Source organism: Tachysurus fulvidraco, chromosome 12 (assembly GCF_022655615.1).
Source record: "Tachysurus fulvidraco isolate hzauxx_2018 chromosome 12, HZAU_PFXX_2.0, whole genome shotgun sequence".
NCBI classification, from domain to species: Eukaryota; Metazoa; Chordata; class Actinopteri; order Siluriformes; family Bagridae; genus Tachysurus; species Tachysurus fulvidraco.
The window spans coordinates 27,476,905-27,490,930 of record NC_062529.1 but is presented as its reverse complement, the minus strand read 5'-3'; the positions used below and the strand labels follow the sequence as shown (position 1 = coordinate 27,490,930).

The 14,026-nt window shown below is 37.0% G+C and overlaps 1 protein-coding gene across 1 annotated transcript; it reads right to left on the bottom strand.

Annotated features, from left to right (window-relative positions):
* Positions 1-863: 863 nt before the first annotated feature.
* On the bottom strand, positions 864-8,555 carry LOC125145981 (nuclear nucleic acid-binding protein C1D-like). Its single transcript, XM_047821146.1, has 5 exons — positions 8,536-8,555; positions 7,442-7,607; positions 7,261-7,327; positions 7,115-7,170; positions 864-1,450 (listed from the first exon to the last, which is right to left on the bottom strand). Exons 1-5 carry the CDS (start codon positions 8,553-8,555, stop codon positions 1,322-1,324), a joined length of 438 nt encoding a protein of 145 aa, XP_047677102.1. The 3' UTR covers positions 864-1,321.
* Between the last annotated feature and the right edge of the window lie 5,471 nt (positions 8,556-14,026).

Genomic DNA, 14,026 nt, shown 5'->3' with positions numbered 1-14,026 from the left:
ACTGGAGATGTCTCAGGATTCTTAGAGTCGGCCTCGGGTCAGTGGATGTCCAAAGGCTTCGTCCCACAGAGGACATTGGGAGCTGGTACAGTGTCTGGATGCCTCGGGATGGGTACAAAGAGAAAAGCAGTGGAAAGGGATTAACATATCTGCTGTTCATAAAAATGTGCTGGTCTGATGTACTGGTGCATGATATTATGGGATGTATTATGTGTACGCCTGACTAAAGAGATGAGTTTTTAATCTACATTTAAACTGGGAAAGTGTGTCTGAGCCACGAACACTATCAGGAAGACTATTCCAAAGTTTGGGAGCTAAATAAGAAAACGCTCTACCACCTTTATTAGACTTAGATATTCTGGGAACTAGCAGAAGTCCTGAGTTTTGTGATGTCAGAGAGCGTGAAGGATTGTAACGTGTTAGAAGACTAGTTAGATACATGGGAGCTAAACCATTAAGAGCCTTGTATTTAAGTAGCAGCAGTTTGTAATCAGTTCTAAACTTAACAGGTAGCCAGTGTAGAGATGATAACATTGGGGTTATATGGTCATACTTTCTTGTCCTAGTGAGAACTCTGGCAGCTGCATTTTGGACATCATACTTCCCAAAAACTTGCTGATTTACTGTGATCTACCCTCAACAGCACTTAAAGCACTTACTGCAGAAGGATAGCATGATTATACTTTGTATACTTATTTTACATCCACATACAACATTAATGACAGTTATATATTGTATTTTTTAAATTAATATTTTTAAATTAATTTTAATCTTTAATTGTATGTATTCTTCCCTCTTCTGTTTCTATACTTCTGTAAAGCTGATTTGAGATAATGGGAATTGTTAAAAGCGCTATACACAAATTGAATTTGAATACAAGGTCCGTAAAAAGTGGTTTAGACATTCTAGAAATCAATCACAGCTTAAATTCCTTTTGTATCGATATGTTAATAAAACAAATAACTAAAGCAGCATCTCAAGATCCAGTTGATGCACATCTGAACTTTTATTTGTATACATTAACAGAAACCTTGCATGCCATTTCTCATATAACCTTTACAACTTGATGCAGGTTATACAGTATATAAACATCTACTTCCCACTGAAATCTTATCATGAAAACAGATCATTCAACAAAATTATATTCAGACAAATCTGCTGGCAGGCAAAACTGAGGTGGAAAAGAAGAAATGCCACAATGATGAGAGAAATCACATGAATGATAAGACACATCCAGCACACATGTATAGTTCAGACTCAGAATTTTGGGTCCTCAACTCAGTTTCCTTTGATTGCTTTGCTGTGCTATAACATGCTTTCTTCATCTCTGGTGACCTCCAACCCACAGTGCGTTCCTGATAAACCAAGATGCTGCGTCTTTGTCCAGACATGCTGCTTTTTTCTTGTCTGTGATCTCCTTTATCCTGTTCATGTAAGTTCGGATTCTCTCCTGTGGAGTGAAAAATTAGGTGTGATTTGATATTTTTCAATAAAAAATAAGCATCTTAATGGACATCACATGCCAATAAAGATACATTAAGCTAGAATTTCACGTTATGTTTTGTAAAAATCCATTGTCAAGTTCCTGCGTGTCAGTGCAAAAAAATACCTGGTTTTATCACAATTTATTGTTTTTAATCTTCATTGGTAATCATAACATTCAGTAATTTATTAGGATCACCTATCCCATTCCATTTACACAGATTGGTGCAATATAGAAAAAACATCCTGTAAGCAGCAGATGGAAACGCCATGTTGAGAGAGGTCAGAGGAGAATGGCAAACCTGGTTTGAGCTGAAAGGATACAGCTATTCTGATAACCACTCTGTACAATTGTGGGAAGCGGATTGTTTACCTGTCAAACTTTGTGTCTGTTATTAACATTATATTGCTGATTGATGGCCATAGCCTTTTGAGTAATGCTGATGAATATGTGCATCTCTTTATGATCACAATTTACCCGTCTTCTAATAGCTACTGCCAGCAGAAACATGCACCATGACACAAAGCCCTAACAATGCATAATTTTAAGATTTTAAGAGTGTTTTATTGCTGTATTACTGTGGTGGTGTGACTTTGGTGTTTACTTAATCCAGATTCCAATAATTTCAAGATTTCAGAAAACATCCCATACTACTAATTTTACAAAGCTAATAAATTTTCTTTGTGAGCAAAATATGACACACAATTCTACTCACAAACGGTGATGTCCAAAGCCTTGACATCTACCCCTTATCATGTGACTCCAACTAACAAATCAAAATCAAGAAACACAGTGCCATCTAGTGGCCATACAATAGACCATTATGGCATAATACACAGTGTCTAATAGGTGGATTGAATGCTCTTTTAGTAAAATGTCATACAATGTCATACAAATGTCATTCATACTTGTGCCAAACTTCCAAAGACTGGAAGACCAACTGAGACCAACTGAGAAATGGACATCCACAACCATGCTTACCAAAACTCCCAGACACAGGAACAGTTTCTTTCCCCAGACAATCACCCTAATTAACAACTCACCATAATTACATTCCCTGCTTCATAGCTAGAAGTACTGCATTATCAGGACTGTCAGTCATCACATCATCCGTATATGTCACACACACTACTGCTGCTGCATATTGCACAAAAGCATAATATTACACAATATTATTTGCACTACCATGCACTTCTCACACTTTATGTACATAACTGATCATGCCTATATTGTATCACATCTGCACTGTCTTGTATAATCTGTATTATCTTGTCTTGTATAGTGTTATTTAGGTCTTTTGAGAGTCACAAACAGCTGGAACCAAATTCCTTGTGTGCGTCAACACACTTGGCCACTAAACCTGATTCTGATCCACTTAAAAAGGCACAATTACCATGGTATTGGTATACATACTCCCCTATGTATGAAAACTTTCAGGACACCCTGTAGACACGATGACAAAACAATCAATAGTTCAGATGCAAATAGTTATTCAAAACTGACTGAAGATAACAAGATCTAGCAAATATTAAAAATAAAAGAAATGAGGACATTTAAGAAAAGTAAAACTGTATTAAACAGTAATAAACTGCAACCATAAACTGCTACCAGCCTTAAAGTCCATCATTAAGTGTGCCAGCATTTTCACAAAACTTTGTGATTGCTTTATATTAAACTCAAATCAACACGGATAATCTGGAAATTAACCACCAACAGGGTCCAAGCCACCAAGGGAAAGATTTGTGATTTGATCGTGGTTCTTGATTTAATCATCTGAGTTTTAGCCCAATGCAACATTGAAAGCTGCTACATGCACTAAGCTCTTTATAAGGAACACTTCTAAACCTACTCATTCATGCAATTATCTAATGGTATGGGACCAGCACAATGTATAATCATACAGACAGAGGTTAAGAGCTTCAGGTAAATTTCACATTAAACATCAGAATGGAGATGTCAGTAACCTTCACTATGACATGGTAAAACATTAAATCTAATGTTGGATGGGTTACAACAGCAGAAAACCACATTTGGGTTCTTCTCCTATAAGCCAAGAATAACTTCTGGCTACATTGGCACAAGATGATTGCAATGAGATAGTTGAAGAAAAAAACAAGCTTTTTTCTATTCTTCAACTTTGTCGTCTTACTGAATTTGTGCTGTCTGAATAAACCAATGCTTGAATGAATTGCTACAACAGGTTTATGTTTAGAAATACAAATATATCTACACTTTCTAGTAAACTTAATGTTGTGCTGTTGTTGTAAAAAATCTTAGTAGAAATAATTAAAATATTATACTATAACCAAAGTAAAGTATTAGGCCTTGCAAAATATTACAGTTGCTGTCATAAGACATACAGTATGTACTGTAGGCGATGTTGTAGGCCAAAGATGTTTATTGTAACCAGATTCGGGGCTGTCAGGCCTCGTCAGTTTGAGCACATTTGTAATAATAAATACAAACTTGTTATGTAGAATGGAAAAAACATTGGTTCACAGACCTAGGCCCTGAGAAATAAGGGGAGGAAAATCCATAGATGGGCATGTGGTGCCCAGACCTTAGCTCATAACTTGTTGTGCAGACTGAAGCAGGCCCAGGTGTTTAGTCAGAGGTCATGAAAAATAAGGGGAGGAAAATCCATAAATGGGCATATGGGTGAAAGGTGATGGGAAATAAGGGGAAATTGGGTCAGTGTATTTAGAAAACATATGAGATGATGCCGGTAAATAAGGTGATATGGCACCTGGGACTCCAAGAAATACTTGGAACCAAAGAAGAGACTAGGAGCGCCAGGGTATATACTGTATTGAGAAGATATCTGGGACTCGAAGGTGTGTGTGAATGTGGGTGCGTGTGGGCGCGTGTGGGCGCGTGTGTGCGTGTGGGCGGTGTGCGGATGCATGCGCGTGCGCGTGTCCGTGGGCGAAGGTGTGGGTGTCAAATTCTTCTGGCCAGATGAAGGATGTGTGTGTCTGTCTGTGCGTGTGTGTGTGCTGTCTGTGTGTGCATGTGTTGTGTGTGTGTGTGTTGTGTGTGTGCGTGTGTGGTGTGTGTGTGATGTGTGTGTGTGTGTGGTGTGTGTGCGTGTGTGGTGTGTGTGTGATGTGTGTGCGTGTGTTGTGTGTGTGTTGTGTGTGTGCGTGTGTGGTGTGTGTGCATGTGTGGTGTGTGTGTGATGTGTGTGCGTGTGTGTGGGTGTTTTTATTTTTGCAAGGACGTCGTGAGAGTTCTTGTCTTTCTTGATTGATTTTTGCATGACATTCTCTTTTTTGGGTTTTCATTTGTTACTTTCAATTTGGCAATTTCTCTTAAAAGATTGTTGGCTGATTGACCACAATAAAGAAGTCATTCTCATCCAGGTCTGAGGAGTTTTCTCAGTGTTTTTGTAGTAATTATAGAGTTAACAGTTAAGTTTAACTAAAACAGTTTTTAGTAACCAAAAAGTCTAAGTGTAAAGATCACCCTGCGATGTGTCGACTTGCAGACCGGCTCTGAGTTACGACACTGTGTAACATCATAATTAAGAAAAACAAACTACCTCTACACTGGAGATGTTGTCTGCAATCTTTTGTGCTTCTGGATTTTGTAGATTTCCCCATTTCGCACACTATTACCTTATCATTCTCAAAGTGTAATTAAAGTCTGACAATTTCATATTAAAAGAAATACAATGTTTTGTAGAAAGTATGAAAAAAAGTATTTTTTTACTTTTCTTTTTATAATGGATCCTTGAATATGGCATTCATGCAAGAGAAACTGCACTTTTTACTATTTACTTTGTTCTTCTACTGCAATTCAAACACTATTACTTCATTATTATAATACAATAGTTATTTTAATATTAACTTATTTTAAATGTCCAGTTCCCATAGACATTTAAAAAAAATCAACAGTAATTTGTTTCCTATTGAGCACTATGTATGTCTTTTTGAGTTTTTTTATAAAAAGGTAATGGTATTGAATTGGGCATCAAGTGGAAAACAAAAAATAAACAAAAAGTCAATTTTTAGCTTTGTCACTTTGTCATCTGTTCATCGTTTTTTAATCTGCTTCTCAACTGGATGAAATAAAACCGTTTTTGTATGGTAAAGAAAAATGTGTGAATGCATTACATGTAAACAACCCAATAACTATCCCTATGTATTGTCAGCGCTTTTTAATGCAAATAAAATAAAGTGTCCCTGTTGCTGTGGATTCGGTTCTGTTTATTCTGCCATGGTGGAGCAGGATTCATCTTTAATAGGGTAGGACTAACTACATTTTATAGCACCTCCCACCCTAAATGATGATCATAAAGATTTAAGGTAGCCTAATAAAAGTGCCAAGATTTAGAAGAAATACAGAAGCATTCAAGCGTTTCAATTTGCTCAATGGGAAGGAAATATGGAGAAATTTCCTAATCAGACAGCATGGTGCACTCTTGAATGACTACATCATAGTAGCCCAGTAAAAGTGAAAGAAACATCCCCTAAACTAAAATTTGAACACATCATCTTGGGGTAGACTTTTTAACTACCAGTTCTTGTTAAGTAACACTACTTGGTTTCTAGGAGTTTTGGCTTTATATCACACATAGTACTTGATTAAATATATAACACTATTCATACAAATTGTTGAAAAGATAATCAACAACATTAGAGTTATTACTCTCATATTATTATAAGCTGGATAACCTGATGCTAACACTACTTGCAATAACAAGGTCTCATAAGTTCCCATAGGCCATAATCTGAAAAAGTCAACAATTAAAATAAAATAAGAATTTAACTTTGCTTTTTTTATTATTATTATTTAGTACTGCCCTGAATAAGCTATTTCATATCAGATGTTTACATATAGTCTAGATGACAAAATAACAACTGAATTTAAACAAATCACTCAGTTTAATACAGTATTTTACATATGTGATACTCGTATAACTGTTTATGGTAACCTGAATGATCATTTACTGTTTTTATGTTTTGTAATAGCAGTTTTTTTTGAGCAATTAAACTTTCCACCATTCTTAAGACAATTTTTGAAAAGTTTATGAATAATCTTTGTTTTTCAAACAATTTCTGCATATTTGACTCCTTTCAAACAGTCGCAAGATGATGTTGGGATTCGACTTTACACTGTACATCATCTTACACACTGAACAAATGAGGGACTCATACACAACTATTGCAAATGTTCAGTGAATCTTAAGAAGGCAAAATACTGCAGTAAAAGCCAGGGAGATAACCCATGCAAATTACATTAAACCAAACAACTTACATGAACTGATGTTGATAAAGTAGAGCACTACATTACTTTTTTTTATATCCATTAGTATACTCACATTTTGGACATCCGTTTAAATGCAAAAACCTTTCTGACTTTACAGTTTTTTCAAAGTATATACCACAATTCTTATGTACAATTATATGAGCAAATTACAATAACAACAAAATTAACAAAAATGTGTTAGTATTCAGCCTGATAAATCAGGTCCAATGTCTCCAACAATAAGTATGTTTTGATTTAAAAAAAAAAACTGTCGTGCAAAAACTTCTTTCCAATTTATAGTGATAATTTTAAAACATACATAAAGTCCCATGTTACTTTTATTATCTGGTTTGCAAAATGCTACAGTATGGTGATTCTTACCAGTTCCTGTTTGATTCCATGATCTTTTGGATTCACTCCTTGTGTTACCAAGTACACTAATAAAAAAGAAAGAAAGAAAGTGTTTAGTTTTTATTGCCATAAAATATGTGTATTTACTGTGCTGTAAGAACTGCTGAAATACGCACTCCAGAATAGAGAACTGAGTGCGTATGCTGACAGTAAGTCGACTTTGGCTTGCTCAAGGGGGTCAAGCTGGAACAAAACAATTAAAACATTTATTAAAATGGGTGTCCTGTAACCACACTGTGTCCTGTGTCTGAACTTAATACTATTTGTGTCCTGTTGCGACATTTATATACAGCCAACCTTTATATGTTCGGGCTTCGACAGTGACATGAGGGTCTGGATAACATTTTGGACTGAGTTTACAGAAGTCAGGAAACCAGTCATGTATTCAGCGATTTTGGTGGGGAAATCCTCCAGAGGAATGATAAAAACCTTATTTACTACATGTTTATAGGATGTGTTTCCCCTTTGACGTTATAACACATTTCAAAATAAAGGGTTCAAGAAATAGAAACATGTGAGAACAGAAAAAACAGAAAAAAAATTAATTGTTGAAAAATTGAAATAAATTACAAACTCGTACGAATTTATAGATAATCCCTGTTTTCTTTTCTTTTTATTACTGATCTTAAATAATTCCACCTATTTATAAAATCGATTTTTTTTTTAATGTTAGTTAAGAAAAGCATCTCCCATCACTTCAGCTTGAACTACTCTAGGCTAAAAAACAAAGATCAAGCGATTTTAAATTTAAATTCAATTTATTTGTGTAGCACATTTCCCATTGTCTCAAAGCAGCTTTACAGAAGTATGGAAACAGAAGAGAGAGAGAGAAAAGAAACATAGCATAACATAGCTGATCAAACCAAAATGAGCTCATAAAGATCAAGCAATGTTTCTCTGGATGTTTATAATAATTCCTCTTTAACTTTACAATATCTGGCAAAATAATAGTGCCAGCAGTTTAATCTATTGTAAAATGAACATTTCAAAATGTTAGTTGATAAAAAACATCTCATCAGTTCAGCATGAACTTTTCTATGCTCAAAAGAACATTTACATTTACATCATGTGACAGACCCCTTATCCAGAGCGACGTACATAAGAGCTTAAATCTCTAACACTGAACACATTAATGCTGCTCACTAGGTTACATACTTAAGCCATACCACAAGTTTAAAACATTTGTTCAAAGTTACAATGAAAAAGTGTCAAAGGGTTTTTTTTTTTGTTTTTTTGTAAATGCAAAGGATAAGGAAAGAAGTGCTAGTTGAAGTGTTTCCTGAATAAGTAGGTCTTCAATCGCTGCTTGAAAATAGCCAGTGACTCAGCTGTCCGGACCTCTAGGGGAAGTGCACTATTTGCCTTTCATACTTTATTCCTGATAGACATACCTCTCCAAATAACCAGTCATGGAGCCTCGATGTTTGGAATGCACTATGATGCAAGAGGTACTCCTGTTTGTGATCAGGGGACCTCAGAATGGCAACAACCAGATCTGTGGAGGGTTTTGTCCATAGCATTTCAACCTACAATAACATCCACCTTATGAATTACTTTCTCTCAACTTTATTGACTAAAATAGTACACAGTTTTAAATGTTTACATTAATGACACTATTACCTCATCTTCTACAGATAGGATCTCTGCAGTAGAGAATGCTGGTCCAGATTTGAACCTGTTGCCTGGCTCTTTGCCAGGTCCTTTCTGCACTTCTGGGTCTTTTGTTGTTTTTTTTTGTGGAACTGGTATGTTGTGTGGTGCTGAAAAGTATTTGGATTTACTCCCTGATAATTGTGTTTTCCTTCTCTTCGTCCATGTTTCCTGGGAATGACCGATGACCATTGGTGGCCGAGGCTTTAGCAAAAGATCTTCAGAGAGGTTGTGCTGAATTATGTGTTCGGTGTATCTTGATTGCAGGGAGCAATGCATTTTTCTAATGAAAGTTCCTGGTCTGAGCTTTTTCTTTTGAATTCATTATGGTATGTTTTACAATTCCAAGCCACCTTTCCACATGGCAATTAGTGTCTCTTGTTTTGTGTGATTTTGTTTTTATGTCCTTCTGATCATGTGATGCACATTCTAGGTGTCTTAACAGCAAACCACTCCACATAGGAAAAATGGCAAGATAGTGGTCAAAGAGCATGTCGATGATACCTGGACAAAAGTATGGATTGTTGTCCTCAGAGAAAGAGGTCTCACTTGCTGCGTGTTCCTTGGCTTCTTCAAAGATCCGTCTGAAATACGGTATGAAGGGTGAGTTACCCACAATTGTGGTAGCATTGTTTCTGTCTTCACAGCCCCATTTTTCCCTGTCCCCAATTTCCATCGTTTCATCGAGCTTGCCTTCTTGGGGTTTAACAATTACTCTTTCAAGAATTTGCAGGCTTGCCTTGAGGTTTTCACTGCTATTTGGAGTTGTCAGGACAGAACACAGTGCACTAAAGATATATTTTGTTTCATCTAGTGAACAGGCATTCTGCAGTCTTGCAAAGGTAAATGTGACAAAGTCTCTCAGGCCTTGGTCGTCAGTTTGCTTTGATATTGCCTGTCTGACTGCTTTGAGGATGTGAGCAGAACATATGTGCAGCACAGTGTAAGGCTTCATGTCATCCTGAGTTTTTTTGCCTGTGCAAATATCAAAAGCTCTTTCTAGGTAGGTGGTGATGTGCTCTCTGTGGAAAGCTACCAAAACACTTTGCATGAGACCCCAGCTATAGTCTGTCTCAACCTGTGTGTATTTGGACAAATGCAATGTAAATTGCATGAGCCAATATGTGATTGGAGGTACCGAATGCTCATTTGATAGCATTTCACAGATTGGTAAAGGGGGAGCAATCCGACCCCTTCCTGGAAGTGTGCGTGAGTAGTAAGGATTCGCTTTGGCTGATCTGCAATTTTTGAGACCACTCCTCCAGTGGCATCCAAATAAAGGGACATTATTCCTTACAATACTATAACCAAAGTAAAGTATTAGGCCTTGCAAAATATTACAATTGCTGTCATAAGACATATGTAGGTGATGTTGTAGGCCAAAGATGTTTATTGCAACCAGATTTGGGGCTGTTAGGCCTAGTCAGTCTGAGCACATTTGTAATAACTTGTTATGTAGAAGGGAAAATACCATTGTTCCCAGACCTTAGCTCATAAATTGTTATGGAAAATGAAGAACACCATGGTTCTCAGACCTTGGTCCATAGCAATAACATGTTATGTAGAATGAAAAAAACAGTGGTCCACAGACCTAGGCACTGAGAACTAAAGGAAGGAAAATCCATATATGGGCATGTGGTGCTCATAAACTTGTTGTGCAGACTAAAGAAGGCCCAGGTGTTTAGTCTGAGGTCATGAAAAATAAGGGGAGGAAAATCCATAAATGGGCATATGGGTGAAAGGTAATGGGAAATAAGGGGAAATTGGGTCAGTGTATTTAGAAAACATAGGAGATGATTCCGGTAAATAAGGTGATATGGCACCTGGGCTCCTAGGAGTGCCAGGGTATATATTGAGAAGATATCTGAGGTTTTTTTTTGGTTCTTCGGGGGCGAAGGTGTGTGTGTGCGTGTGGGGGCGCGTGCGCGCGCACGCGGGCGCATGCCCGTGTCCGCGGGTCAAGGTGGGTGCTTTTTATTTTTGCAAGGACGTCACGAGAGTTCTTGTTTTTCTTGATTGATTTTGCATGACATGCTCTTTTTGGGGGTTTTCATTTGTTACTTTGAATTTGGCAATTTGTTACTTTTGATTTGGCAATTTGTTACTTTGAATTTGGCAAATTATAATTTGTTGGCTGATTGACCATAATAAAGAAGTTTGCTCATTCTCATCCAGGTCTGAGGAGTTTTCTCAGTATTTTTGTAGTAATTATAGAGTTAACAGTGAAATTTAACTAAAGGCCTAAGAGAAGAGATCACCCTGTGATGTGTCGACTTGGAGACCGGCTCTGAGTTCCGACATATCTAATGGCACCCCAGATGGGACTTCAAAGGGGCTAGCGTGACCTGTGTCCGGGACCAGGACCACTCTCTCTGAAGGGTCACAGAGGCCGGCCATAATATTAAGGTAAGCAGACGCCTGTTATATTCGAAGTCTTTGCGTAGTGAATCTGTGACCTGAAAAGGGAGGGGTGGCCCTGGGAGGCGGACAGCTGCCCTTGAAGCCAAGAACTCTTAAGGGTGAAATACAGTATAATCAGTATAATAACTGGATGAGAAGGGAAATAGATGAAGTTGTTTTTTGTTTTGATTTGTGACTGTGTGAGTGGCAGGGTAAAATCTCATGTGCGGATTCTGTTGTGAGAGGCACACACACACTTAGACAGAGAGAGAGGTGTGTGTGTGTGTGTGACAGGCATAATCTCATGAGTGAGTTCTGTTGTGAGAGACACGCACACGGAGAAAGAGGGAGAGGTGTGTGTGTGTGTGACAGAACAAAAATCTCATGGGTGCATTCTGTCGTGAGAGACACACACACGGAGAGAGCGAGCGAGAGACAGAGTGAGGGGTGTGTGTGTGTGTGTGTGTGTGTGTGTGTGTGTGTGTGTGTGTGTGTGTGTGTGTGTGTGTGTGTGACAGAAAAAAGCTCATGAGTGAATTTTGGTGTATTCATTTTTTACTTATTTATATTTTTGGTATTAAGGATTGAAAATTCCTGTGGCGTACCGCCGGTGTGTATATAACTCACAGCCGGGACTGAACGGGCAGGTGGAGAAAACGCGTTGGCCCTAGATACCGCTGTCCAGCGAGACAGGTCTGCTTGGTAGGGCTGTGTGGGGTACCCCGTATTTATAAGTGTTATAAGTGTTTATATACGTGCACGTTATCATCATAAGTATACGGCGATTCACAATGATAAGTGGATACGGCAACGTACACATTGATAAGTGGACAGAGCCAAATGAGTATTCATAAATAAGTGTACGCCATATAAGTATACATAAATGATACGTGTACGGTGTGTAATGTGTATGAGTTGTTTATGTGCACATGTGTATTTGTGTATTGTCAAACTGAATGACGATTCAGTTTGATGTGTGATAAAGTATAAACAAGCAATTGTGAAGTGTTTTATGGCACTTATAAGATCTTATAAAATGAGTTGCAACGGAAAAAAGCGCTAAGTCACACAAGCAGAACATAACATTTATTTATGTTACACAAGCATTCAATTATAGCAGAGAACTGTATGAGACACACTGAGTGAAAATAAGATTCACCTGATTCATCTGATTCACCTTGCTTCATAGTTTTCAATATTTCTTAATAAATCCCCAAGGGTCCAAGAAGTATCTAAGCCTTTTAATCCAAATTGTTGTGTTCGCCTTACAATAGTTATTTTTCTGACCGAAGACTGTACACGGAGTTTATTCCCGTCCATTTTTTTTTCCGACTCTCGCTTCCTAGTTGATGAACTACAAATTCGGTGTCATGTTTGTAGTCCAGCTTTACATGAGCCAATAGGTGCCCCATAGAGCAGAGATAGACAAGCTTAGAAGCCAATACCCGGTAACAGGTATTTGTTTGGCAGTTGGGCCAGCCAGTAACAAGTAGCGAGACCCTGACGTCCCTTTAGCCAATAAGGAGACGATTTTAACGAGGAGCGATAAGGGCCATCTGGCAAGGTGAATGTTATGACTTAATTCCCAAACACACACATACACACAGAACAGCTTTTCTGAGTTTTTTCTCTTTTCGTGAGCAGATACTAATGCTTAGTGGGAAAACATTCATATAATAAATCATTTTAATTTTGTTAAGTCTTGGGCCATTTGTGTTGACTTCATAGAAAATTTAATTTTGTGTTGGGGAAAGTTGGGGAAACCAGGTGTAGGTCATTTTGTTTTATCTTTATTCTTTGTATTTGTTTTATTATTAACCTTTGTTTTATTTGTTGTTGTTGTTTGGTTATATGGATTCCATTAGCTGAAAATCTATACAATCAGCTAGTTTTCCTGGGTCCACACATATGCATATTCATACATACAAATCTGTTTTTAATTCATAACAGGACTAGACATAAACTACAATATGATTTATAATTACATTAAGACCTATATATACCTACCTAATGTAGTGTTTTTGTTTCAGTAAAAGAAACCCTCCATTCTAGCCTCTGTAACTCTGTGCCAGTAAAGCCTAGAATCACCTTGACATTTGTAACACACACACACACACACACAGAGATTGTTTTGGTTCCAATGAGATCGTTGTTTTTTCTTTCTCTCTTTTCTGAGTGTTAGAGGTTTTAGAAGCTGAAAACTTGGAGCATTATCTAACCGTGTAGAGTTATATTATGTTATAAGTGGGTCGTTAGATGAGACAATTACCAACAAGTTAACAACAATTTAATTGATTTGTTCTTTTCACTTTTATTTTTTATTTGTATTTTTTCCTTTTTGACAATGTAACAACAATTTAATTTTTACAACTTAACAATTTGTTTTGATTATTTATCTAAGTGATTTAACAGTGATTTAACTGGTAGTTTATTTGATTGATTGTTTATTTGATTTTATTTGATTTATTAGTGAGTTAATAATTGAATAGGTCAATACTTGGTTGAGTATGTAATTATTTGAATGTGCAGTTGATTGATTTTAATCAATTTTAATTTAATTTTCATTTTAATTGAAGTTACTTATTGGACTTATACTCTGATCTTGATATCTGCCTTGTCTTTCTTGAGAACTATACTAGAAGGAATCCTGCACAACCACGTTTTCCAGAAAAAGAATACACGTTCAACTGCAATAAGTACAGAACCACGTGACAGTGCCACAAGGGCGAGACAAGGGTGCATGATGGAGAAAGGTAAAAGAACTTAATTACTCCAGCTGCAATTGTAATAATAAAGCACAAGATGGCTGAAAAAGAAATTAAGAAGTACAGT